Source organism: Salmo trutta, chromosome 3, assembly GCF_901001165.1.
Source record: "Salmo trutta chromosome 3, fSalTru1.1, whole genome shotgun sequence".
Lineage (NCBI taxonomy): Eukaryota > Metazoa > Chordata > Actinopteri > Salmoniformes > Salmonidae > Salmo > Salmo trutta.
The window spans coordinates 652480-680141 of record NC_042959.1 but is presented as its reverse complement, the minus strand read 5'-3'; the positions used below and the strand labels follow the sequence as shown (position 1 = coordinate 680141).

At 45.9% G+C, this 27662-nt stretch overlaps 1 protein-coding gene across 2 annotated transcripts in view; it reads left to right on the top strand.

Annotated features, from left to right (window-relative positions):
- LOC115166161 (plastin-3) overlaps positions 1 to 27662 on the top strand; it is a gene marked incomplete in the record, with an annotated part of 57931 nt that overhangs the window by 4757 nt on the left and 25512 nt on the right. Inside the window, 3 exon segments of one of the 2 annotated variants that reach the window (XM_029719908.1) lie at positions 6892 to 6985; positions 18636 to 18743; positions 22737 to 22888. In XM_029719908.1, coding sequence (XP_029575768.1) covers positions 18683 to 18743; positions 22737 to 22888 — 213 coding nt within the window. 2 annotated transcript variants of the gene reach the window in all.

Sequence of the window (27662 nt, the reverse complement as noted above, 5' to 3'; positions counted from 1 at the left end):
AGTTAGGACTGGTGAGTTCTGACTAGTTAGGGCTGGGTGGAGTTATGACTAGTTAGGGCTGGGTGGAGTTCTGACTAGTTAGGTCTGGTGGAGTTCTGACTTGGGCTGGGTGGAGTTCTGACTAGTTAGGTCTGGTGGAGTTCCGACAAGTTAGGGCTGGGTGGAGTTCTGACTAGTTAGGTCTGGGTGGAGTTCTGACTAGTTAGGGCTGGGTGGAGTTCTGACTAGTTAGGTCTGGTGGAGTTCTGACTAGTTAGGGCTGGTGGAGTTCTGACTAGTTAGGTCTGGTGGAGTTCTGACTAGTTAGGTCTGGTGGAGTTCTGACTAGTTAGGGCTGGGTGGAGTTCTGACTAGTTAGGTCTGGTGGAGTTCTGACTAGTTAGGGCTGGGTGGAGTTCTGGCTAGTTAGGTCTGGGTGGAGTTTTGACTAGTTAGGACTGGTGGAGTTCTGACTAGTTAGGGCTGGGTGGAGTTCTGACTAGTTAGGTCTGGTGGAGTTCTGACTAGTTAGGTCTGGGGGAGTTCTGACTAGGACTGGTGGAGTTCTGATTTAGTTTTACTTGCATTTAAGAGCAGTTGGAGGCCACGGAAAGAGTGTTGTATGGCATTGAAGCTCGTCTGGAGATTAGTTAACACAGTGTCCAAAGAAGGGCCAGAAGTATACAGAATGGTGTCGTCTGCGTAGAGGTGGATCAGAGAATCACCAGCAGCAAGAGCGACATCATTGATATATACAGTGAAAAGAGTCGGCCCGAGAATTGAACCGAGTGGCACCTCCATAGAGACTGCCAGAGGTCCGGACAACAGGCCCTCCGACTTGACACACTGAACTTTGTCTGAGAAGTAGTTGGTGAGCAGTCATTTGAGAAACCAAGGCTATTGAGTCTGCCGATAAGAATGTGGTGATGGACAGAGTCGAAAGCCTTGGCCAGGTCGATGAATACAGCTGCACAGTCTTTTCTTTTAACGATGGCCATTATGATATCACCAGCTCCTAAACCAGATTGCGTAGCGGTGGGATTCGAAATGGTCGGTGATCTGTTTATGTATTGTGTGTGTGTGTGTGTGTTTCTCTGTGCAAATGTTTGTGTTGCTTCACAGTCCCCGCTGTTCCATAAGGTGTATTTTTATCTGTCTTTTAAATCTGATTCTACTGCTGCATCAGTTACCTGATGTGGAATAGAGTTCCATGTAGTCATGGCTCTATGTAGTACTGTGCACCTCCCATAGTCTGTTCTGGACTTGGGGACTGTGAAGAGACCTCTGGTGGCATGTCTTGTGGGGTATGGATGGGTGTCTGAGCTGTGTGCCAGTAGTTTAGACATACCTCTGGTGGCATGTCTTGTGGGGTATGCATGGGTGTCTGAGCTGTGTGCCAGTAGTTTAAACAGACAGCTCGGTGCATTCAACATGTCAATACCTCTCATAAATACAAGTAGTGATGAGGTCAATCCTTCACTTTCAGCCAGGAGAGATTGACATGCATTTTATTAATATTAGTTCTCTGTGGACATCCAAGGGCCAGCCGTGCTGCCCTGTTCTGAACCAATTGCAATTTTTTGTGGCATCTGACCAAACGACTGAACAGTAGTCCAGGTGCGACAAAACTAGGGCCTGTAGGAACTGCCTTGTTGACAGTGTTGATAAGAAGGCAGAGTAGCACTTTATTATGGACAGACTTCTCCCCATCTTAGCTACTGTTGTATCAATATGTTTTGACCATGACAGTTTACAATCCAGAGTTACTCCAAGCAGTTTAGTCATCTCAACTTGCTGAATTTCCACATTATTTATTACAAGATTTTGTTGAGGTTCAGGGTTTAGTGAATGATTTGTCCCAAATACAATGCTTTTAGATTTTGAAATATTTAGGACTAACTTATTCCTTGCCACCCACTCTGAAACTAACTGCAGCTCTTTGTTGAGTGTTACAGTCATTTCAGTCGCTGTAGTAACTGACGTGTATAGTGTTGAGTCATCCGCTACATAGACACTCTGGCTTTACTAAAAGTCAGTGGCATGTCGTTAGTAAAAATTGAAAAAAGCAAAGTGCCTAAACAGCTGCCCTGGGGAATTCCTGATTCTAACTGGATTATATTTGAGAGGCTTCCATTAAAGAACACCCTCTAGGTTCTGTTAGACAGGTAACTCTTTATCCACATTATAGCAGGGGGTGTAAAGCCATAATACATATTTTTCCAGCAGCAGACTATGATCAATAATGTCAAAAGCTGTACTGAAGTCTAACAAAACAGCCCCCACAATCTTTTTGTCATCAATTTCTCTCAGCCAATCGTCAGTCATTTGTGTAAGTGCTGTGCTTGTTGAGTGTCCTTCCCTATAAGCATGCTGAAATTCTGTTGTCAATTTGTTTACTATAAAATAGCATTGTTATCTGGTCAAACACAATTTTTTCCAGAAGTTTGGTAACAGGCTGATTTGTCGGCTATTTGAGCCAGTAAAGGGGGCTTTACTGTTTTTGTGTAGCGGAATTACTTTCGCTTCCTCCAGGCCTGAGGGCACACACTCTCTAGTAGGCTTAAATTGAAGCTGTGGCAAAATCGTCTGCTATTATCCTCAGTAATTTTCTATCTATATTGTCAGACCCTGGTGGCTTGTCATTGTTGATTTACAACAATAATTATTTCACCCTAACCCACAATTCTTGTCATTCACACTTTGGTCCGATATACTTGGACGTGTAGTGTCAGCGTTTGTTGCTGGCATGTCATGCCTAAGTTTGCTAATCTTGCCAATAAAAAAGTCATTAAAGTAGTTGGTAATATCAGTGGGTTTGTGATGAATGAGCATCTGATTCAATGAATGAAGGAGCCGAGTTGGCTTTTTTCCCCAAAATTTCATTTAAGGTGCCCCAAAGCTTTTTACTATCAATCTTTATATAATTTATCTTTGTTTCATAGTGTAGTTTCTTTTTATTTATTTTAGTCACATAATTTATTAATTTGCAGTAAATTTGCCAATCAGTTGGGCTGCCAGACTTAATTGCCATACCGTTTACCTCGTCCCTCTCAACCATACAATTTTTCAATTCCTCATCAATCCAAGGGGATTTAACAGTTTTTACAGTCATTTTCTTAATTGGTGCATATTAGTAAATGGAATAAGTAGTTTCATAAATGCGTCAAGTGCAGCGACTGGTTGCTCCTCATTACACACCACAAACCTGTTCTTGCAGCGACACGGTCATGGAGACCTCGTGAGTCCTCCTGGGTGGCGTCTGTTCTTGCAGCGACACGGTCATGGAGACCTCCTGAGTCCTCCTGGGTGGCGTCTGTTCTTGCAGCGACACGGTCATGGAGACCTCCTGAGTCCTCCTGGGTGGCGTCTGTTCTTGCAGCGACACGGTCATTTGTGCTTGCCTCTTTTTTTGTGTTGTGTGTTTTACAGTTTTACAGTTACCTCAACAAACCAAGTTTTTAGTGGTATAAATCAGATAATTAATAATGAGGCAAATAGCAGTACTTTGGTTGTTAGTTTTAATCAGTTTTTGGGGGAAACGCACCAAACAAGCTGTCGACCTCAATGGATACAGCGAGCCGTAACCGCGGATATCATACACAAGATTTCCCGTTTAATCTCCAACCCTTTGCTGCAAGTCTACACTGCAATGGAATACCACAACTAATACAATCAACGTTCCCAAGAAAGGCCTCTAAATCAAGGAAGCAGTAGAGGAGGAATTCAGAATCGGATGAAAAAACAGCCCTTCAGAACATCTCCTCCATCTATTATGCATGGACTAAGACTGATGAGCTACGGGCTTGTACCCAATACCTCTCAGAGTACCGACAATCCTGATCTGTCGTTCTGAGACCTGGCTTACGGAACAGGATCCCAACTCCGTTGTGGAGCTGCATGGTTAAACAATTGTTGGAATGGACCGAAACATCAACTCTGGTAAGGGAAATGGTGGAGTTTGTGCATTCAGCAACAAAAAAATATTGCAATCCTGTCCATATGTGACCCGTTTCTGGAAACTAGGCGTATGTCGCGGGTCACTACTTTACACAAGAGCCATTTGAACATAAACTTTTCTTTCAAATCAAAATCGTCTAGCCAGAAATGCCTTCCTGAACATGTGAACTTTCATGTGCCTTAATAACAAACTTGTATGCCATCTGTAAATACTAATAAAATTGTTAACGTGCCTAGTTGGTTTACCCACAGAAAAAGTGAGCAACCTTCCCACTAGCCATGATTGGCTGAGATAATGAGTGGGCTGGACATGTCGAGAGATGAGTTTGGATTGGTCTGCTATATAGCATGCTTCTGTTTATTTCAGCTGGTTAATATGTGTAGGCAATCCTGTCTAATGCGGGTTTAAAAAAAAAGATATTGCTTAGTAGAACTGCATAAGTATTGCTCTCCACTTTCTGGAAGACCGAGTTTTGAAATCAGTGGAATTAGAGTATGAGATGGAGAAAACACCTGTCTCTGTATTACATCTTCATACTAAGTGCATCCGTGACAGAGAGGGAGAAGCGTCCATCCATGTATAGTAGTCTAGTAAGAGAGTCTATATTACACGTTTCTAATTTTCACAAAGTTGTTTTCATTTCATGTTAAAGTGTACTGTTAGCTAGCTAGCTAACATTAGCTTGCTGGCTCGCTAGCTAACGTTACATGTATGATCTTATTATTCATATCTCAGAGCCATTTGCTTTGCTAGTCATAGCCTAATGTTAGCTAGCCAACATTGAACCTTGTTGGTTAGCTACCTGCAGATTCATGCAAGGTAATAACGTCATGAGTTGGGATTATGGTTCATTGTTTAGCTAGCTAGCTACATGTCTTACCAAAAAACTCCACTATGCAAGTATCCATTTCAATAGAATGTCACTGCGACAACTGTTGATCGACGTAATTTAGCTGGTAAATTCGCTCTGGCTATCTACTCCAATTTCAGACCATGAGTAAATTAGTCTAGCTGGCTCATTTTCAGATATCACACGTTTCTAATTTTGAAATAAAGTATTTTCATTTCAAGTTAGTGTACTGTTAGCTAGCTAGCTAATGTTATGTGTATGATCTTATTATTCGTCTCTCAGAGCCAATTGCTTCGGCTAGTTATAGCCTAATGTTAGCTAGCTAACATTGAACCTGGTTAGGTAGATCCATGCATATTTTTTTATTGTTTGTTATTTAACCTTTATTTAATTCAGCAAGTCAGTTAAGAACAAATTCTTATTTACAATGACTGCCTACCGGGGGACAGTGGGTTAATGTAGGCTAATGCGATTAAGAGGTTGTAAGTAACAAGAACATTTCCTAGGACATAGAAATATCTGATATTGGCAGAAATCTTAAATTCTTGTTAATCTAACTGCATTGTCTAATTTACAGTAGCTATTACAGTGAATGAATACCATGCTATTGTTTGAGGAGAATGCACAGCTATGAACTTGAAAAGTTATTAATAAACCAATTAGGCACATTTAGGCAGTCTTGATACAACATTTTGAACAGAATGCAATGGTTCATTGGATCAGTCTAAAACGTTGCACATACACTGTTGCCATCTAGTGGCCAAATTCTAAATTGCAACTGGGCTGGAATAATACATTATGGCCTTTCTCTTGCATTTCAAAGATGATGGTACAAAAAAAATACAAAAAAATGTTTTTTTTTCTTTGTATTATCTTTTGCCAGATCTAATGTGTTATACTCTCCAACATTCCTTTCATATTTCCACAAACTTCAAAGGGTTTCCTTTCAAATGGTATCAGAATATGCATATCCTTGCTTCAGGGCCTGAGCTACAGGCAGTTAGATTTGGGTATGTCATTTCAGGAGAAAATTGAAAAAAAGGTGAAGATCCTTAAGAGGTTTTAAGACTAAAATAACGGTGTTCCTAAAAGGTCCAGTAGCCAAGACAACAAATACAAACTCCATCTAGACACCGTTGCCCTAGAGCACACATCAACACACACAGGTAACTTCCACAAGGATGTGAACAATCTGAGAGACAAGGCAAGAAGGGTCTTCTACGCCATCAAAACTCAACAACCCAATTAGGTTCTGACTAAAAATACTTGAATTATACTGTAGAACCCATTGCCCTATGTGGTTGTGAGATCTGGGGTCCACTCAAAAAATTTGTTTATTTACCTTCCCCTAACTATCTGCACATTACTAACACACTAGATATAGTTCATTATATTTCACCGGAAATGTCTTTATGTTTTTGAGTGCAATATTTACTGTTACATTTGAATCGTTTTTGTTGATGTGTCTTCTCACTTTTGTTTATTCCACTTACCTTGGCAATGTAAACACGTTTCCCATGACAATAAGGCACTTTGAATTGAATTTGAATTGATACCATGGAGGCTAGCCAATAGGCTGTGAGTGGGCGGGCCGGGAGCAGGGAGTGGGCGGGCCGGTGGCAGGGAGTGGGCGGGCCGGTGGCAGGGAGTGGGCGGGCTGGGAGAGGGGAGTGGGGCGGGCCGGGAGCGGGGAGTGGGCGGGCCGGGAGCGGGGAGTGGGCGGGCCGGGAGCGGGGAGTGGGCGGGCCGGGAGCGGGGAGTGGGCGGTCCGGGAGCGGGGAGTGGGCGGGCCGGGAGCGGGGGGGGGGTGGGCGGGCCGGTGGCAGCGGTGGGCGGGCCGGTGGCAGCGGTGGGCGGGGCCGGTGGCAGCGGTGGGCGGGCCGGGAGCGGGGAGTGGGCGGGCCGGGAGCGGGGAGTGGGCGGGCCGGTGGCAGCGGTGGGCGGGCCGGGAGCAGGGAGTGGGCGGGCGGGGAGTGGGCGGGCCGGGAGCGGGGAGTGGGCGGGCGGGGAGTGGGCGGGCCGGTGGCAGCGGTGGGAGCGGGGAGTGGGCGGGCCGGGAGCGGGGAGTGGGCGGGCCGGGAGCGGGGAGTGGGCGGGCCGGGAGCAGGGAGTGGGACCAGTGATGTGATTGCAGTGCAGGGCAACAGGCAGCGGCGCAGGACGACAGGCATCGGGATTGACACGTTGGTGGAGAGAAAGTAAGTGACTGATTTATTCTATTCTATCGACTGAAGGATCTATCCAACTCACTAATGTTGCGTTAGGCGTGGTTAGGTTATTACAAATGAGTGTGTTAACGTGTTGTGGACACAGTTGTACCGTCCAGTAGAAAGAATTGTTCCTTCCTGCTTCCTTAATCCTGGGATATTTTCCCATGGAACTAAGTGGCTTGTCCTTGCACGGTTCTTATATCCCATCATAACACCGTGTGTTGTTTCATTAACAAAGGGCTAGATGATACACAACATTACATTAGACATAACAGCCGTAACAGCAGATGTTCAGTTGCTCGGCAGGCAGCGTATCAGTCTGTATTTTAGCCTACAGAAGGAGAGAAGCTTATCGGTCTGTATTTTAGCCTACAGAAGGAGAGAAGCTTATCAGTCTGTATTTTAGCCTACAGAAGGAGAGAAGCATATCAGTCTGTATTTTAGCCTACAGAAGGAGAGAAGCATATCGGTCTGTATTTTAGCCTACAGAAGGAGAGAAGCATATCAGTCTGTATTTTAGCCTACAGAAGGAGAGAAGCATATCAGTCTGTATTTTAGCCTACAGAAGGAGAGAAGCTTATCAGTCTGTATTTTAGCCTACAGAAGGAGAGAAGCATATCAGTCTGTATTTTAGCCTACAGAAGGAGAGAAGCTTATCAGTCTGTATTTTAGCCTACAGAAGGAGAGAAGCATATCAGTCTGTATTTTAGCCTACAGAAGGAGAGAAGGCTGTGATCCCTCTGCAGGACAGACAGGAAGGACAGCGCGTGGTCAATGACAATGTGGGGAATGAATGACGTATTGTCTGTGGATGCTCTGCCATGAGGAACAGTCATATGCTCCCTTACTCTGTCTCTGTCTGTCTCACTCACTCACTCACTCACTCACACTCTCTCTCTCTCTCTCTCTCCGCCTACCTTTCTCTTTCTCTCTCTCTCTCGCTGGCTGGCTGGCTGGCTCTCTCTCTCTCTCTGTCTGGCTGGCTGGCTCTCTCTGTCTGTCTGTCTGGCTGGCTGGCTGGCTCTCTCTCTCTCTCCCTCTCTGTCTCTGTCTGTCTGTCTGTCTGTCTGTCTGTCTGGCTGGCTGGCTCTCTCTCTCCCTCTCTGTCTGTCTGTCTGTCTGTCTGTCTGTCTGTCTGTCTGTCTGTCTGTCTGTCTGTCTGTCTGTCTGTCTGTCTGTCTGTCTGTCTGTCTGTCTGTCTGTCTGTCTGTCTGTCTCGCTCTCGTTCTCGTTCTCTCTCTGTTTTATTTTTATAATTCGTGCCCATTGTCCATTCTTTCCTGGTTAGTGAAATATAGCCTAAAGCCAAAACATTCCCAGTTTGGAAAACAATGATCAATGAGACACAGCCTAGAGCTAAATGTATTTCTCTTGACAAATTAAAGTCCTTTTGCACCTTTCAGAGCAGGGGCATCTCCCTGGTAATTCATTAATGAGATGCATTACTATTATACATCACTTACACATTACATGAAAAGCAATCATATCAGAATCATATGAAATAAAAACATTCTTCAGTAAAAACCTCTTCTGGCTGCAACTTCGGTGTCTGTGTGTGTGTGTGTGTGTGAGTGTGTGTGTGTCTGTGTGTGAGTGTGGGAGTGTGTGTGTGAGTGAGTGTCGGTCTGTGTGTCTGTGTGTGTGGGTCTGAGTGTCTGTGGGTGTGGCTGTGTGAGTGTGTGTGTGGGTGTGTGTGTGTCTGTGGGTGTGGCTGTGTGAGTCTGTGTGTGTGTGAGTGTCGGTGTGTGTGTCTGTGTGTGTGTGTGGGTGTGTGTGTGTCTGTGTGTGAGTGTGGGTGTGTGTGTGTGTGAGTAGGTGTGTGTGTGTGTCTGTCGGTGTGGCTCTGTGAGTGTGTGAGTGGGTGTGTGTGTCTGTGTGTGAGTGTTCCCTCTAAAGGATCCAGCCTGTTACTACAGCTAGTGCTGCTCCTGAAACAGACAGCCGGTGAGTCCTGTTACTACAGCTAGTGCTGCTCCTGAAACAGACGGCCGGTGAGTCCTGTTACTACAGCTAGTGCTGCTCCTGAAACAGACGGCCGGTGAGTCCTGTTACTACAGCTAGTGCTGCTCCTGAAACAGACAGCCGGTGAGTCCTGTTACTACAGCTAGTGCTGCTCCTGAAACAGACAGCCGGTGAGTCCTGTTACTACAGCTAGTGCTGCTCCTGAAACAGACAGCCGGTGAGTCCTGTTACTACAGCTAGTGCTGCTCCTGAAACAGACAGCCGGTGAGTCCTGTTACTACAGCTAGTGCCGCTCCTGAAACAGACAGCCGGGTGAGTCTTGTTACTACAGCTAGTGCCGCTCCTGAAACAGACAGCCGGTGAGTCCTGTTACTACAGCTAGTGCTGCTCCTGAAACAGACAGCCGGTGAGTCCTGTTACTACAGCTAGTGCTGCTCCTGAAACAGACAGCCGGTGAGTCCTGTTACTACAGCTTGTGCTGCTCCTGAAACAGACAGCCGGTTGAGTCCTGTTACTACAGCTAGTGCTGCTCCTGAAACAGACAGCCGGTGAGTCCTGTTACTACAGCTAGTGCTGCTCCTGAAACAGACAGCCGGTGAGTCCTGTTACTACAGCTAGTGCTGCTCCTGAAACAGACAGCCGGTGAGTCCTGTTACTACAGCTAGTGCTGCTCCTGAAACAGACAGCCGGTGAGTCCTGTTACTACAGCTAGTGCTGCTCCTGAAACAGACAGCCGGTGAGTCCTGTTACTACAGCTAGTGCTGCTCCTGAAACAGACAGCCGGTGAGTCCTGTTACTACAGCTAGTGCGGCTCCTGAAACAGACAGCCGGTGAGTCCTGTTACTACAGCTAGTGCGGCTCCTGAAACAGACAGCCGGTGAGTCCTGTTACTACAGCTAGTGCTGCTCCTGAAACAGACAGCCGGTGAGTCCTGTTACTACAGCTAGTGCTGCTCCTGAAACAGACAGCCGGTGAGTCCTGTTACTACAGCTAGTGCTGCTCCTGAAACAGACAGCCGGTGAGTCCTGTTACTACAGCTAGTGCTGCTCCTGAAACAGACAGCCGGTGAGTCCTGTTACTACAGCTAGTGCGGCTCCTGAAACAGACAGCCGGTGAGTCCTGTTACTACAGCTAGTGCGGCTCCTGAAACAGACAGCCGGTGAGTCCTGTTACTACAGCTAGTGCCGCTCCTGAAACAGACAGCCGGTGAGTCCTGTTACTACAGCTAGTGCCGCTCCTGAAACAGACAGCCGGTGAGTCCTGTTACTACAGCTAGTGCCGCTCCTGAAACAGACAGCCGGTGAGTCCTGTTACTACAGCTAGTGCCGCTCCTGAAACAGACAGCCGGTGAGTCCTGTTACTACAGCTAGTGCCGCTCCTGAAACAGACAGCCGGTGAGTCCTGTTACTACAGCTAGTGCCGCTCCTGAAACAGACAGCCGGTGAGTCCTGTTACTACAGCTAGTGCCGCTCCTGAAACAGACAGCCGGTGAGTCCTGTTACTACAGCTAGTGCCGCTCCTGAAACAGACAGCCGGTGAGTCCTGTTACTACAGCTAGTGCCGCTCCTGAAACAGACAGCCGGTGAGTCCTGTTACTACAGCTTGTGCTGCTCCTGAAACAGACAGCCGGTTGAGTCCTGTTACTACAGCTAGTGCTGCTCCTGAAACAGACAGCCGGTGAGTCCTGTTACTACAGCTAGTGCTGCTCCTGAAACAGACAGCCGGTGAGTCCTGTTACTACAGCTAGTGCTGCTCCTGAAACAGACAGCCGGTGAGTCAGCAGAACCAAGGACACATCCCTAACCGTAACCCTTCTCCCAGAGAACTTTCTGTTCTAGGGGATGTTGGACTGCTGCCAATGTCTACACAGTTTTACACATTTTGCAGTGTTTAAAGGGATACTTCAGGATTTTGGCAATGAGGCCCTTTATCTACTTCGCCAGAGTCAGATGGACTTGTGGATACAATTTGTATGTCTCTGTGTCCAGTTTGAAGGAATTTAGAGGTAGTTTCATAATGACTGGAAGTCTATTGTTATCTGGTAGCATGCTAGTTTAAAGGATGTCACGCTACTTGCTTAGCGAGTATCACTTCCCCCCCGATTCAGCCCATACCTGGCGCGAACTCAGGACCAGTGGTGGAAAAAGTACCCAACTGTGGTACTTAAGTAAAAATACCTTAATAGAAAAGGACTCAAGTAAAAGTGAAAGTCACCCAGTAAAATACTACTTGAGTGAAAGTCTAAAAGTATTTGGTTTTAAATATACTGAATTATCAAAAGTAAAAGTATAAATAATAAAAAATTCCTTATATTAAGCAAACCAGATGGCACCATTTTCTTGTTTTTTTTTATTTGCGAGCTGACAAGGTAAACATCTGTCGTTCTGCCCCTGAACAAGGCAGTTAACCCACTGTTCCCCTGACCAAGGCAGTTAACCCACCGTTCCCCTGAACAAAGCAGTTAACCCACCGTTCCCCTGAACAAGGCAGTTAACCCACCGTTCCCCTGAACAAGGCAGTTAACCCACCGTTCCCCTGAACAAGGCAGTTAACCCACTGTTCCCCTGAACAAGGCAGTTAACCCACTGTTCCCCTGAACAAGGCAGTTAACCCACTGTTCCCCTGAACAAGGCAGTTAACCCACTGTTCCCCTGAACAAGGCAGTTAACCCACCGTTCCCCTGAACAAGGCAGTTAACCCACCGTTCCCCTGAACAAGGCAGTTAACCCACCGTTCCCCTGAACAAGGCAGTTAACCCACGGTTCCCCTGAACAAGGCAGTTAACCCACCGTTCCCCTGAACAAGGCAGTTAACCCACCGTTCCCCTGAACAAGGCAGTTAACCCACTGTTCCCCGGTAGGCTGTCATGTAAAATAAGAATTTGTTCTTAATTGACTTGCCTCGTTAAATAAAAATGTCGGAGTGACATAGTTTAAGATGCAGTAGATAGTATACATATGAGGTGAGTAATGCATGATAAATATTATTAAAGTGACTAGTGTTCCATTTATTTAAGTGGCCAGTGATTTCTAGTCTGTATGTTGGCAGCAACCTCTCTGTGCTAGTGATGGCTGTTTATCAGTCTGATGGTCTGGAGATAGAAGCTGTTTATCAGTCTGATGGCCTGGAGATAGAAGCTGTTTATCAGTCTGATGGCCTGGAGATAGAAGCTGTTTATCAGTCTGATGGTCTGGAGATAGAAGCTGTTTATCAGTCTGATGGTCTGGAGATAGAAGCTGTTTATCAGTCTGATGGTCTGGAGATAGAAGCTGTTTATCAGTCTGATGGTCTGGAGATAGAAGCTGTTTATCAGTCTGATGGTCTGGAGATAGAAGCTGTTCATCAGTCTGATGGCCTGGAGATAGAAGCTGTTTACCAGTTTTTATTACTGTATAGTTGAACATGCAAAATATAATCACGTGTATCAAATATGTTGAAAACATTGGATGTTAAAATCGCCTCGTATCACCAATCGCACAGTATTTTTTTGTTAAGATGCCCAAATAATAATTTATAGTTGAAGGAACCTATAAGACAAGTTTAGCAAACACTTCATTTTAAATTGACTGAATTAAAGTTTGGGCCAACAATATTTTTTTTTAGTTCAGGTAACACTAATACAGTGCAACACTAGTTTTGATCTAGAGTTAACTCCTATTAGTGTTAAACAAATACACTGTACAGGAAGTCATTTTGTTTGTAGTTTTAACACTGCATGGTGTGATGCCAAATTTGCATATTTCCCATGGTTCCTTTTCTTTTCAAGTGAATTGTAGAGTTTACCACCCATGACTGTATTTGTTAATGACAGAGGTATGGTTGTTGAATTCTTTCCTTTTAAAGGCCTGTGGCGTTTACCAAATGAGTATCTAGTTGAAAGCTATCACTACAATTTTACTTTATGACAAGACATTACATAAACTGAACAAAAATATAACTGCAACATGTAAAGTGTTGGTCCCATGTTTCATGAGCTGAAATAAAAGATCCCAGAAATGTTCCATACACACAAAAGTTTTATATCTCTCAAATTTGTTTACCTCGGTGTTAGTGAGCATTTCTCCTTTGCCAAGATAATCCCAACCACCTGACAGGTGTGGCATATCAAGAAGCTGATTAAACAGCATGGTCATTACACAGGTGCACCTTGTGCTGGGGGGCAATAAAATGCCACTCTAAAATGTAAAGTTTTGTCACACAACACAATGCCACAGATGCCTAAAGTTTAGAGGGAGCCTGCAATTGTCATGCTGACTGCAGGATTATCCACCAGAGCTGTTGCCAGAGAATTGAATGTTAATTTCTCTACCATAAGCCGCCTCCAACGTCGCTTTAGAGAACTTGGCAGTACGTCCAACCGGCCTCATAACCGCAGACAAACCTCATAACCACAGTTACTCTGAAAAATGAACACTGGACGATTTGCTGTGTTCCCAGCTGTATGAGGTGAAAGTTAACAGGTTTGTTTCTCCTTACTACAACCCCCTTCTCTCATCTCACAAAAGTTTCCTATGAATCTAAATCGAACCGGCTTCTTCTGATGGCTGTTCTGCTGTAGTCCCCTACCCCCCTCTGATGGCTGTTCTGCTGTAGCCCCCTACCCCCCTCTGATGGCTGTTCTGCTGTTCTGCTGTAGCCCCCTACCCCCCCTCTGATGGCTGTTCTGCTGTAGTCCCCTACCCCCCTCTGATGGCTGTTCTGCTGTAGCCCCCTACCCCCCTCTGATGGCTGTTCTGCTGTAGTCCCCTACCCCCCTCTGATGGCTGTTCTGCTGTAGTCCCCTACCCCCCTCTGATGGCTGTTCTGCTGTAGCCCCCTACCCCCCTCTGATGGCTGTTCTGCTACCCCCCTCTGATGGCTGTTCTGCTGTAGTCCCCTACCCCCCTCTGATGGCTGTTCTGCTGTAGCCCCTACCCCCCTCTGATGGCTGTTCTGCTGTAGTCCCCTACCCCCCTCTGATGGCTGTTCTGCTGTTCTGCTGTAGTCCCCTACCCCCCTCTGATGGCTGTTCTGCTGTAGCCCCCTACCCCCCTCTGATGGCTGTTCTGCTGTAGTCCCCTACCCCCCTCTGATGGCTGTTCTGCTGTAGTCCCCTACCCCCCTCTGATGGCTGTTCTGCTGTAGCCCCCTACCCCCCTCTGATGGCTGTTCTGCTGTAGTCCCCTACCCCCCTCTGATGGCTGTTCTGCTGTAGCCCTCTACCCCCCTCTGATGGCTGTTCTGCTGTAGTCCCCTACCCCCCTCTGATGGCTGTTCTGCTGTAGTCCCCTACCCCCCCTCTGATGGCTGTTCTGCTGTAGTCCCCTACCCCCCCTCTGATGGCTGTTCTGCTGTAGCCCCCTACCCCCCTCTGATGGCTGTTCTGCTGTAGTCCCCTACCCCCCTCTGATGGCTGTTCTGCTGTAGTCCCCTACCCCCCTCTGATGGCTGTTCTGCTGTAGTCCCCTACCCCCCTCTGATGGCTGTTCTGCTGTAGTCCCCTACCCCCCTCTGATGGCTGTTCTGCTGTAGCCCCCTACCCCCCTCTGATGGCTGTTCTGCTACCCCCCCTCTGATGGCTGTTCTGCTGTAGCCCTCTACCCCCCTCTGATGGCTGTTCTGCTGTTCTGCTGAAGCCCCCTACCCCCCTCTGATGGCTGTTCTGCTGTAGTCCCCTACCCCCCTCTGATGGCTGTTCTGCTGTAGCCCCCTACCCCCCTCTGATGGCTGTTCTGCTGTAGCCCCCTACCCCCCTCTGATGGCTGTTCTGCTGTAGCCCCCTACCCCCCTCTGATGGCTGTTATGCTGTAGTCCCCTACCCCCCTCTGATGGCTGTTCTGCTGTAGTCCCCTACCCCCCCTCTGATGGCTGTTCTGCTGTAGCCCCCTACCCCCCTCTGATGGCTGTTCTGCTGTAGTCCCCTACCCCCCTCTGATGGCTGTTCTGCTGTAGCCCTCTACCCCCCTCTGATGGCTGTTCTGCTGTAGTCCCCTACCCCTCTCTGATGGCTGTTCTGCTGTAGTCCCCTACCCCCCTCTGATGGCTGTTCTGCTTGTCTGCTGTACCCCCCTCTGATGGCTGTTCTGCTGTAGCCCCCTACCCTCCTCTGATGGCTGTTCTGCTATAGTCCCCTACCCCCCTCTGATGGCTGTTCTGCTGTAGTCCCCTACCCCCCTCTGATGGCTGTTCTGCTTGTCTGCTGTACCCCCCTCTGATGGCTGTTCTGCTGTTCTGCTGTAGTCCCCTACCTCCCTCTGATGGCTGTTCTGCTGTAGTCCCCTACCCCCTCTGATGGCTGTTCTGCTGTAGTCCCCTACCCCCCTCTGATGGCTGTTCTGCTTGTCTGCTGTACCCCCCTCTGATGGCTGTTCTGCTGTTCTGCTGTAGTCCCCTACCCCCCCTCTGATGGCTGTTCTGCTGTTCTGCTGTAGTCCCCTACCCCCCCTCTGATGGCTGTTCTGCTGTTCTGCTGTAGCCCCCTACCCCCCTCTGATGGCTCTTCTGCTGTTGCCCTCTACCCCCCTCTGATGGCTGTTCTGCTGTAGTCCCCTACCCCCCTCTGATGGCTGCTCCGCTGTAGTCCCCTACCCCCCTCTGATGGCTGTTCTGCTGTAGGCCCCTACCCCCCTCTGATGGCTGTTCTGCTGTAGTCCCCTACCCCCCTCTGATGGCTGTTCTGCTGTTCTGCTGTAGTCCCCTACCCCCCTCTGATGGCTGTTCTGCTGTAGCCCCCTACCCCCCTCTGATGGCTGTTCTGCTGTAGTCCCCTACCCCCCTCTGATGGCTGTTCTGCTGTAGTCCCCTACCCCCCTCTGATGGCTGTTCTGCTGTAGCCCCCTACCCCCCTCTGATGGCTGTTCTGCTGTAGTCCCCTACCCCCCTCTGATGGCTGTTCTGCTGTAGTCCCCTACCCCCCTCTGATGGCTGTTCTGCTGTAGCCCTCTACCCCCCTCTGATGGCTGTTCTGCTGTAGTCCCCTACCCCCCTCTGATGGCTGTTCTGCTGTAGTCCCCTATCTCCCTCTGATGGCTGTTCTGCAGGTGATCTGGTGTTTTGGTTTGTAACCCGAGACCCAGGAATGTCTACATCTCACCCAGCACAGCCCTGAGCTCTGAAACAAACCCAAATCAACCCCTAACTCCTACAATATAGGCATTACACCCTATTTCCTAGCCACTACACCCTATTTCCTAGCCATTACACCCTATTTCCTAGCCATTACACCCTATTTCCTAGCCATTACACCCTATTTCCTAGCCATTACACCCTATTTCCTAGCCACTACACCCTATTTCCTAGCCATTACATCCTATTTCCTAGCCACTACATCCTATTTCCTAGCCACTACATACTATTTCCTAGCCACTACATCCTATTTCCTAGCCACTACACCCTATTTCCTAGCCACTACACCCTATTTCCTAGCCACTACACCCTATTTCCTAGCCACTACACCTTAAACCACAGGTCATCCAAGCAGACCTCCTGTCTCAGTATGATGTCATCATCCACTCTAACCTCCTGTCTCAGTAAGATGTCATCATCCACTCTGACCTCCTGTCTCAGTATGATGTCATTATCCACTCTAACCTCCTGTCTCAGTAAGATGTCATCATCCACTCTGACCTCCTGTCTCAGTATGATGTCATTATCCACTCTAACTCCTGTCTCAGTATGATGTCATCATCCACTCTGACCTCCTGTCTCAGTATGATGTCATCATCCACTCTGACCTCCTGTCTCAGTATGATGTCATCATCCACTCTGACCTCCTTTCTCAGTAAGATGTCATCATCCACTCTAACCTCCTGACTCAGTATGATGTCATCATCCACTCTGACCTCCTGTCTCAGTATGATGTCATCATCCACTCTGACCTCCTGTCTCAGTATGATGTCGTCATCCACTCTGACCTCCTGTCTCAGTATGATGTCATCATCCACTCTGACCTCCTGTCTCAGTATGATGTCGTCATCCACTCTGACCTCCTGACTCAGTATGATGTCATCATCCACTCTATCTTCCTGTCTCAGTATGATGTCATCATCCACTCTAACTTCCTGTCTCAGTATGATGTCATCGAGTGAAGGAACAGTCAGAGATATCCCAGCAAACCAGGAACATCCCCAGAACGTTATCTAACATTCCCATTCAATTCTAGTTAGGTTTTTTATTTAACATTAGGACGATAGCATCATTCAGAGAATGTTTTTGATTACAAAATATTTATATTTTTCAAAAAAAATGTTTTTAATTAAATATGCTCGTGAATGTTCTCCTAACATTGATTAAAATGTTGTGTACAACTTCTGTAACAATCACCACAGAACACTCCCCAAAAAGTTCTCATTACGTTTCCAGGTAATGTAATAACACAATCTACAAGTAATGTTGTTTTCCCAGCAGGTTCCCAGGACATTTGTTAGGTTCTCATAACACGTACAAAACATTTCCCTGATGTTGCAAGAACGTTCCTACAACACGTTTCATCTGTTTTTTAAAGGTTCCCAGAATGTTTTATTAGGTTGTGGGAGCAGTCTGGTGAGAACATTGTGGGGAACATCACAAAAAAATATGTTCCCAAAAAACAAAATCTGTCCAGTTTTGCGTATGATTCTACGCTGAACAGAAATATAAAGGCAACATGTAAAGTGTTTTATGAGCTGAAATAAAAGATCCCTGAAATTTTCTATACACACAAAAATGTCCTCTCATATTCTGTACACAAATTTAGTAAACATTACACTCACAAAAGTAAACATTATGCTCACAAAAGTTCCAAAAGAATAAAGACATTTCAAATGTAATTATATACTGTATATATACAGTGTTGTAATGATGTGCAAATAGTTAAAGTACAAAAGGGAAAATAAATAAACATTAAAAATAGGTTTTCACTTTTCTTGTGGCAACAGGTCACAAATCTTGCTGCTGTGATGGCACACTGTGGTATTTCACCCAGTAGATATGGGAGTTCATCAAAAGTGAATTTGTTTTATAATTCTTTGTGGATCTGTGTAATCTGAGGGAAATATGTGTCTCTAATATGGTCATACATTTGGCAGGAGGTTAGGAAGTGCAGCTCAGTTTCCACCTCATTTTGTGGGCAGTGTTGCACATAGCCTGTCTTCTCTTGAGAGCCATGTTTACCTACGGCGGCCTTTCTCAATAGCAAGGCTACGCTCACTGAGTCTGTACATAGTCAAAGCTTTCCTTAAGTTTGGGTCAGTCACAGTGGTCAGGTATTCTGCCTCTGTGTACTCTCTGTTTAGGGCCAAATATCATTCTAGTTTGCTCAGTTTTTTTGTTAATTCTTTCCAATGTGTCAAGTAATTATCTTTTTTGTTTTCTCATGATTTGGTTGGGTCTAATTGTGTTGCTGTCCTGGGGCTCTGTGGGGTCTGTTTGTGAACAGAGCCCCAGGACCAGCTTGCTTAGGGGACTCTTCTCCAGGTTCATCTCTCTGTAGGTGATGGCTTTGTTATGGAAGGTTTGGAAATCGCTTCCTTTTAGAATTTTGTAGAATTGAACGTCTCTTTTCTGGATTTTGATCATTAGAGGGTATCGGTATAATTTAGCTCTGCATGCATTATTTGGGGTTTTACGTTGTACACTCTCTCTCCTTTCCTCTCTCTCCCCCCACTCTCTCTTACCCCCCTCTCTCCTATTCTCTCATTTTCTCTCTCCCTCTCTCCAGACTCAGTGTGATCAGAGGAGATAGTGTTTCTCTGGGTGAAACTAAAGATGGCGGGAAAAATAACTAAAGATGAAATGGAGGAGCTCAGAGAGGCCTTCCAGAAAGTTGGTGAGTGCATACAATACACTACATGACCAAAAGTATGTGGACACCTGTTCATCGAACATCTCATTCCAAGATCATGGTCATTAATATGGAGTTGGTCCCCCCTTTGCTGCTATAACAGCCTCCACTCTTCTGAGAAGTCATTAATATGGAGTTGGTCCCCCCCTTTGCTGCTATAACAGCCTCCACTCTTCTGGGAAGGCTTTCCACTAGATGTTGGAACATTGCTGCTGGGACTTGCTTCCATTCAGCCACAAGAGCATTAGTGAGGTCGGGTACTGATGTTGGGCTATTAGGCCTGGCTCGCAGTCGGTGTTCCAATTCATCCCAAAGGTGTACGATGGGGTTGAGGTCAGGGCTCTGTGCAGGCCAGTCAAGTTCTTCCACACTGATCTCGATAAACCATTTCTGTGTGGACCTCGCTTTATGCACAGGGGAATTGTCACGCTGAAACAGGAAAGGGCCTTCCCCCAAACTGTTGCCACAAAGTTGGAATCACAGAATCGTCTAGAATGTCATTGTATGCTGTAGCGTTAAGATTTCCCTTCACTGGAACTAAGGGGCCCGAACCATGAAAAACAGCCCCAGACCATTATTCCTCCTCCACCAAACTTTACAGTTGGCACTATGCATTGGGGCAGGTAGCGTTCTCCTGGCATCCGCTAAACCCAGATTCATCTGTCAGACTGCCAGATGGTGAAGCGTGATTCATCACTCCAGAGAAGGCGTTTCCACTGCTCCAGAGTCCAATGGCGGCGAGCTTCACACCACTCCAGCCGATGCTTGGCATTGAGCATGGTGATCTTAGGCTTGTGTGCGGCTGCTCAGCCATGGAAACCCATTTCATGAAGCTCCCAACGAACAGTTCTTGTGCTGACGTTGCTTCCAGAGGCAGTTTGGAACTCGGTAGTGAGTTGCAACCGAGGACAGATGATTTTTATGCGCTCGCCGGTCCCGTTCTGCTTCAGCACTCGGCGGTCCCGTTCTTCTTCAGCACTCAGTGGTCCCGTTCTGCTTCAGCACTCGGCGGTCCCGTTCTGCTTCAGCACTCGGCGGTCCCGTTCTGCTTCAGCACTCGGCGGTCCCGTTCTGCTTCAGCACTCGGCGGTCCCGTTCTGCTTCAGCACTCGGCGGTCCCGTTCTGCTTCAGCACTCGGCGGTCCCGTTCTGCTTCAGCACTCGGCGGTCCCGTTCTGCTTCAGCACTCGGCGGTCCCGTTCTGCTTCAGCACTCGGCGGTCCCGTTCTGCTTCAGCACTCACCGGTCCCGTTCTGCTTCAGCACTCGGCGGTCCCGTTCTGCTTCAGCACTCGGCGGTCCCGTTCTGCTTCAGCACTCGGCGGTCCCGTTCTGCTTCAGCACTCGGCGGTCCCGTTCTGCTTCAGCACTCGGCGGTCTCGTTCTGTGAGCTTGTGTGGCCTACTACTTTACGGCTGAGCCGTTGTTGCTCCTAGACGTTTCTACTTTACAATAACAGCCCTTACAGTTGACTGGGACAGCTCTAGTAGGGAAGAAATTTTACGAACTGACTTGTTGCAAAGGTGGCATCCAACGACGGTGCTACGTTGAAAGTCACTGAGCTCTTCAGTACGGGCCAATCTACTGCCAATGTTTGTCTATGGAGATTGCATGGCTGTGTGCTCGATTTTTATACACCTGTCAGCAACGGGTGTGGCTGAAATGGCTCAATCCACTCATTTGAAAGGGTGTCCTCATACCTTTGTATAGATGTGTGTGTGTGTATAATGTATAATGTATATGTGCATATACAGTGTATTCAGTGTGAGGTGTTTTCCTCGTAGAAACAGCCTGCAAGTGATCCAGTCAGTGATTGTAGGTAATCACAAGATTGTCAAATCACAATGTTATATACAGTTGAAGTCAGAAATTTACATACACCTCAGCCAAATACATTTAAACTCAGTTTTTCACAATTCCTGACATTTAATCCTAGTAACAATTCCCTGTCTTAGGTCAGTTAGGATCACCACTTTATTTTAAGAATGTGAAATGTCAGAATAATAGTAGAGAGAATGATTTATTTCAGCTTTTATTTCTTTCATCACATTCCCAGTGGGTCAGAAGTTTACATACACTCAATTAGTATTTGGTAGTGTTGCCTTTAAATTGTTTAACTTGGGTCAAACGTTTCGGGTAGCTTTCCATAAGCTTCCCACAATAAGTTGGGTGAATTTTGTCCCATTCCTCCTGACAGAGCTGGTGTAACTGAGTCAGGTTTGTAGGCCTCCTTGCTCGCACACGCTTTGAGCGTTCTGCCCACAAATTTTCTATAGGATTGAGGTCAGGGCTTTGTGATGGCCACTCCGATACCTTGACTTTGTTGTCCTTAAGCCATTTTGCCACAACTTTGGAAGTATGCTTGGGGTCATTGTCCATTTAGAAGACCCATTTGCGACTAAGCTTTAACTTCCTGACTGATGTCTTGAGATGTTGCTTCAATATATCCACAGAATTTTCCTTTCCTCATGATGCCATCTATTTTGTGAAGTGCACCAGTCCCTCCTGCAGCAGAGCACCCCCACAACATGATGCTGCCACCCTCGTGCTTCACGGTTGGGATGGTGTTCTTCGGCTTGCAAGCCTCCCCCTTTTTCCTCCAAACATAACGATGGTCATTATGGTCAAACAGTTATATTTTTGTTTCATCAGACCAGAGGACATATCTCCAAAAAGTACGATCTTTGTCCCCATGTGCAGTTGCAAACCGTAGTCTGGATTTTTTATGGCGGTTTTGGAGTAGTGGCTTCTTCCTTGCTGAATGGCCTTTCAGGTTATGTCAATATAGGACTCATTTTACTGTGGATATAGATACTTTTGTACCTGTTTCTTCCAGCATTTTCACAAGGTCCTTTGCTGTTGTTCTGGGACTGATTTACACTTTTCACACCAAAGTACGTTCTTCTCTAGGAGACAGAACGCGTCTCCTTCCTGAGTGGTATGACGGCTGTGTGGTCCCATGGTGTTTATACTTGCGTCCTATTGTTTGTACAGATGAACGTGGTACCTTCAGGTGTTTGGAAATTGCTCCCAAGGATGAACCAGACTTGTGGAGGTCTGCAATTTATTTTCTGAGGTCTTGGCTGATTTCTTTTGATTTTCTCATGATGTCAGGCAAAGAGGCACTGAGTTTGAAGGTAGCCCTTGAAATACATCCACAGGTACACCTCCAATTGACTCAAATGATGTCAATTAGCCTATCAGAAGCTTCTACAGCCATGACATCATTTTCTGGAATTTTCCAAGCTGTTTAAAGGCACAGTCAACTTAGTGTATGTAAACTTCTGACCTACTGGAATTGTGATACAGTGAATTATAAGTGAAACAATTATTGGAAACATTACTAGTTTGTCAACAAGAAATTTGTGGAGTGGTTGAAAAACAAGTTTAAATGACTCCAACATAGTGTATGTAAACCTCCGACTTCAACTGTATATATATATATATGAGAGAGAGAGAGAGAGAGAGAGAGAGAGAGATATTAAATGACTCCAATATAGTGGATGTAAACCTCTGACTTCAACTGTATGTAACAACACAACTGCTCATTGCTTTCTCTCTGTCTCCACATCTCTCCCTCCCTCTCTCCCTCCCCACTCTCTCCCTTTCTCTCTCTCTCTCCCTCCCTCCCCCCTCTCCGTTTCTCTCTCGCTCCCTCCCTCCCCACTCTCTCCTTTGCTCCCCTCTCTCCCTCCCTCCCTTTCTCCCTCTCTCTCCCTCTTTCTCCCTCCCTCCTCTCTCTCCCTCCTCCCCTTCTCTCCTCCCTCCCTCTCTTCCCCTTCTCTCCCTCCCTCCCTCCCTCCCTCCCTCCCTCTCTTCCCCCTCTTTCTCTCTCCCCCTCTCTCCCCCATCTCTCCCTCCCTCTCTCCCTCCCTCCCTCTCTTCCCCCTCCCTCTCTTCCCCCTCTCTCCCTCCCTCCCTCTCTCCCTCTCTCTCCCTTCCCTCCCCCCTCCCCCATCTCCCCCCTCCCTCTCTCCAGATACTAACAGTAATGGTTTTATCTGTGACTTGGAGCTGACTGAGCTGTTTAAAGAAGCTAACCTACCGTTGCCGGGATACAAGGTCAGAGAGATCATTAAAAAACTGGACCGCAACAAAGACAACCAGATCAGCTTCGACGAGTTCCTCTCGGTGAGTCCACACACACACACACACACACACACACACACACACACACACACACACACACACACACACACACACACACACACACACAGACAAGGGGCTAGGGTTTGTTTATGGATGAGACCCTAAGTCTGCATAGGGCTTAGTAAAAGGTTGTTTCTGAGTCTGCACACTAAACAGCTTCCATTCTGTTGGTCATGTTGAGTCACTAAACAGCTTCCATTCTGTTGGTCATGTTGAGTCACTAAACAGCTTCCATTCTGTTGGTCATGATGAGTCACTAAACAGCTTCCATTCTGTTGGTCATGATGAGTCACTAAACAGCTTCCATTCTGTTGGTCATGTTGAGTCACTAAACAGCTTCCATTCTGTTGGTCATGATGAGTCACTAAACAGCTTCCATTCTGTTGGTCATGATGAGTCACTAAACAGCTTCCATTCTGTTGGTCATGATGAGTCAGGATCTGATGTCTGGCAGGCTGCCATCATGGACTGAGTCTACACAGTCCTCACATCACACCACCCAGTACCACTTAATATGATTACCTCCAAACACACAGACACACACACACACACATGCACACGCACACACACACCATGTCTTATAGGCTGTCAGTGTTTCAAGTAGCGGTCGACCGATTATGATTTTTCAACGCCGATACCGATACCAATTATTGGAGGACCCCAAAAAAACGTCGATACCGATTAATCGGCTGATTTAAAAAAAAATTTGTAATAATGACAATTACAACAATACTGAATGAACACTTATTTTAACTTAATATAATACATCAATAAAATCAATTTAGCCTCAAATACATAATGAAACATGTTCAATTTGGTTTAAATAATGCAAAAACAAAGTGTTGGAGAAGAAAGTAAAAGTGTGTCGTGACGTTGTATTAGTTAATGTGACGACTGTTGCTCATCGAATGATTAACGGTTTATAATTACGTGATTAAATGAATTAAGCAATGAATCAAGCAATTATTAACTCATTAACCTGGGGCACCATGGGAACATTGTTTTGATTGAGTTTCTATTTCCCAAATTAACTCAAAGGATATCAGAATATCGATTACAACAGTCGCTAAATTAATCAGTTTCCTCTACAGTCTCATAATCTGAAAGTCGTATAATCCGGGAATCTGCACGGACCCGGGCTTTACCACTGAATTTACCACACCAATCTTAGTTGATTATTTATTTACTAGCAAGCTAAAATGATGATAAAAATGCACATACACAAAACACAGTCTAGCTATTGATTAGGACTTAGTATAACGGGCCAACACACTATGGCGCTTGTTACCCAAAATGGGGATTTTAAAGAGAGAGAAAGAAAGGAAGTACACGAGAGAAATATGCATTTGGGTTCATTTGTCAGCCATGCTTATTTAAAATTAGCCTTGCCCCGAACTGCCGCTCTTATGGGTCAGAATATAATGATGTAATTACGTGTTGTAGTTCTCAGGTGGGAAGCTCCGCGTGGGTCGTTTAGGCTTCTAAATGACGAAGTTCTCCGGCGCAACTCTCTGGTTGTCCTCACGATGTCAGTGTCCTTCTTGGCTAAGTGGTCTGATCCTCACCCTTGATCGGAAAGGGGTCTTCTGAGGACAGACAGCTCTGTAGCTCAGAGCTCACAGCTTCGGCTCGAATGGTGTCGATACCACGATTCAATGGAGAGTGGAGGCTGGGTGGTTCGGCTTGAATTCACCCGCTTAGACACAGCTACTCGTCCGTAGCTCGTGTAGAAAAATGTTTCTTTGTCTTCAACCTTGTGTTTCGTTTTGGGGTTCGTCGACTTTGTTAGACCTTCGCTGCAGCTTGGGGTCAATAGTCTACTATGTTAATTCTTCACTCTCCTGTCTTATACCCTCGAGTCAGAAGTGGGTGTAACAGCCTTTAGGGCGATTCTCTGGGCGGACCAAGTACAGGGGGCAAGGCTTAGATTTGGCTAAAAATCTGATTTTAGACACTAACTTCACATTTCATCTTTATCAAAACATTCTGTTTGATTTGGATATTTTCCAAACAGCGTAAAATGTATAAACATCAGGCATATACTGGGAAAACTCTTAAAGGTACAATGTTTTCATAATAACGTCATCTCTTAACCTTTAAAAACAAATACCAAAGTTACATACATTTTAATATTCCACTTTTCGTCATAACCACCATTGTGGCTGACGGAAACCATTGTTCCAAAGTTCCTTTATTGCATGTTTAAGGTTCTGAGGCCAGTTCTCCATTGTTAGGACAAAGGAATTTCTCTGTATTATGGGCATGAGGTGTCATAAAACCCCCACATCTTCAGACCCCTAGATCTCTCCTCCTCTGTTGGGGGTTTGGGAGATAATCTGTAGGGTGGTGGTCTCCTGTACCCTGACCTGATCAGGACAGTCATGACAAGTGCAATATGTGCCATGTAAAAAAGCTAACGTTTAAGTTCCTTGCTCAGAACATGAGAACATATGAAAGCTGGTGGTTCCTTTTAACATGAGTCTTCAATATTCCCAGGTAAGAAGTTTTAGGTTGTAGTTATTATAGGAATTATAGGACTATTTCTCTCTATACGATTTGTATTTCATATTCTTTTGACTATTGGATGTTCTTGTAGGCACTTTAGTATTGCCAGTGTAACAGTATAGCTTCCGTCCCTCTCCTCGCTCCTACCTGGGCTCGAACCAGGAACACATCGACAACAGCCACCCTCGAAGCAGCGTTACCCATGCAGAGCAAGGGAAACAACTACTCCAAGTCTCAGAGCGAGTGACGTTTGAAACGCTATTAGCGTGCACCCCGCTAACTAGCTAGCCATTTCACATCGGTTACACCAGCCTAATCTTGGGAGTTGATAGGCTTGAAGTCATAAACAGTGCAATGCTTGAAGCACAGCGAAGAGCTGCTGGCAAAACGCACGAAAGTGCTGTTTGAATAAATGCTTATGAGCCTGCTGGTGCCTACCACCGCTCAGTCAGACTGCTCTATCAAATCATAGACTTAATTATAACATAATAACACACAGAAATACGAGCCTTAGGTCATTAATATGGTCGAATCCGGAAACTATCATCTCGAAAACAAATGTTTTTCCTTTCAGTGAAATACGGAACCGTTCCGTATTTTATCTAACGGGTGGCATCCTGTATTCCTGTTACATTGCACAACCTTCAATGTTATGTCATAATTACGTAAAATTCTGGCAAATTAGTTCGCAACGAACCAGGCGGCCCAAACTGTTGCATATACCCTGACTCTGCATGCAATGAACGCAAGAGAAGTGACACAATTTCCCTAGTTTAATATTGCCTGCTAACCTGGATTTCTTTTAACTAAATATGCAGGTTTAAAAATATATACTTCTGTGTATTGGTTTTAAGAAAGGCATTGATGTTTATGGTTAGGTACATTCGTGCAACGATTGTGCTTTTTTCGCAAATGCGCTTTTGTTAAATCATCCCCCGTTTGGCGAAGTCGGCTGTCTTTGTTAGGAAGAAATAGTCTTCACAGTTCGCAACGAGCCAGGCGGCCCAAACTGCTGCATATACCCTGACTCTGTTGCAGAGGTGACACATTTTCCCTAGTTAAAAGAAATTCATGTTAGCAGGCAGTATTAACTAAATATGCAGGTTTAAAAATATATACTTGTGTATTGATTTTAAGAAAGGCGTTGATGTTTATGGTTAGGTACGTCGGAGCAAAGACAGTCCTTTTTCGTGAATGCACACCGCATCGATTATATGCAACGCAGAACAGACTAGATAAACTAGAATATCATCAACCATGTGTGGTTAACTAGTGATTATGATTGATTGTTTTTTATAAGATAAGTTTAATGCTAGCTAGCAACTTACCTTGGCTTCTTACTGCATTCGCGTAACAGGCAGGCTCCTCGTGGAGTGCAATGTAAAGCAGGTGGTTAGAGCGTTGGACTAGTTAACCATAAGGTTACATCCCCAAGCTGACAAGGTAAAAATCTGTCGTTCTGCCCCTGAACAAGGCAGTTAACCCACTGTTCCTAGTCTGTCATTGAAAATAAGAATGTGTTCTTAACTGACTTGCCTAGTTAAATAAAGGTGTAAAAAACAAGAAAATTAAAAATAATTCGGCCAAATCGGCGTCCAAAAATACCGATTTCCGATTGTTATGAAAACTTGAAATCGGCCCTAATTAATCGGCCAATCCCGATGAATCGGTCGACCTCTAGTTTCAAGCAGCCAGGGTTCATGGGAAGGACTTCTGGCTGTCAGTGTTTCAAGCAGCCAGGGTTCATGGGAAGGACTTCTGGCTGTCAGTGTTACAAGCAGCCAGGGTTCATGGGAAGGACTTATAGTCATTTGTTTGAATTTGCATTCGTTTTTTCAGAGTGGCTTCGGATCCAACTTTTCTGGACCTCTGTCCCTGACAGCTAAGGTCCTGAAGCCTCTGTGCATGTGCAGAATTCTTCGGTCTCTGTTCTACTCGTAGAGAACAGGCTACTCTGGTGAATGGTGCTAGTTTAAACCAATTAGATCATAGCTGAAATACTTGATGATATTATTGAAAATAACAGAAGTGAATATACACGGAATAACTCAAGAAGATCCCGTCAAACTGATTAAATCAAATGGTTGGTATGCAGATGGACTTTTTCAACTGTACAACTGGAAGAATTATCATTCACGATTGACAATGAGAAATGTGAAGGGAGGGTGACCACAGTGATGTGGTGAGGTCGTCCTATCAGACATGTGACAGGCTCATGGTCTGGCGGTGAGGTCGTCCTATCAGACGTGAG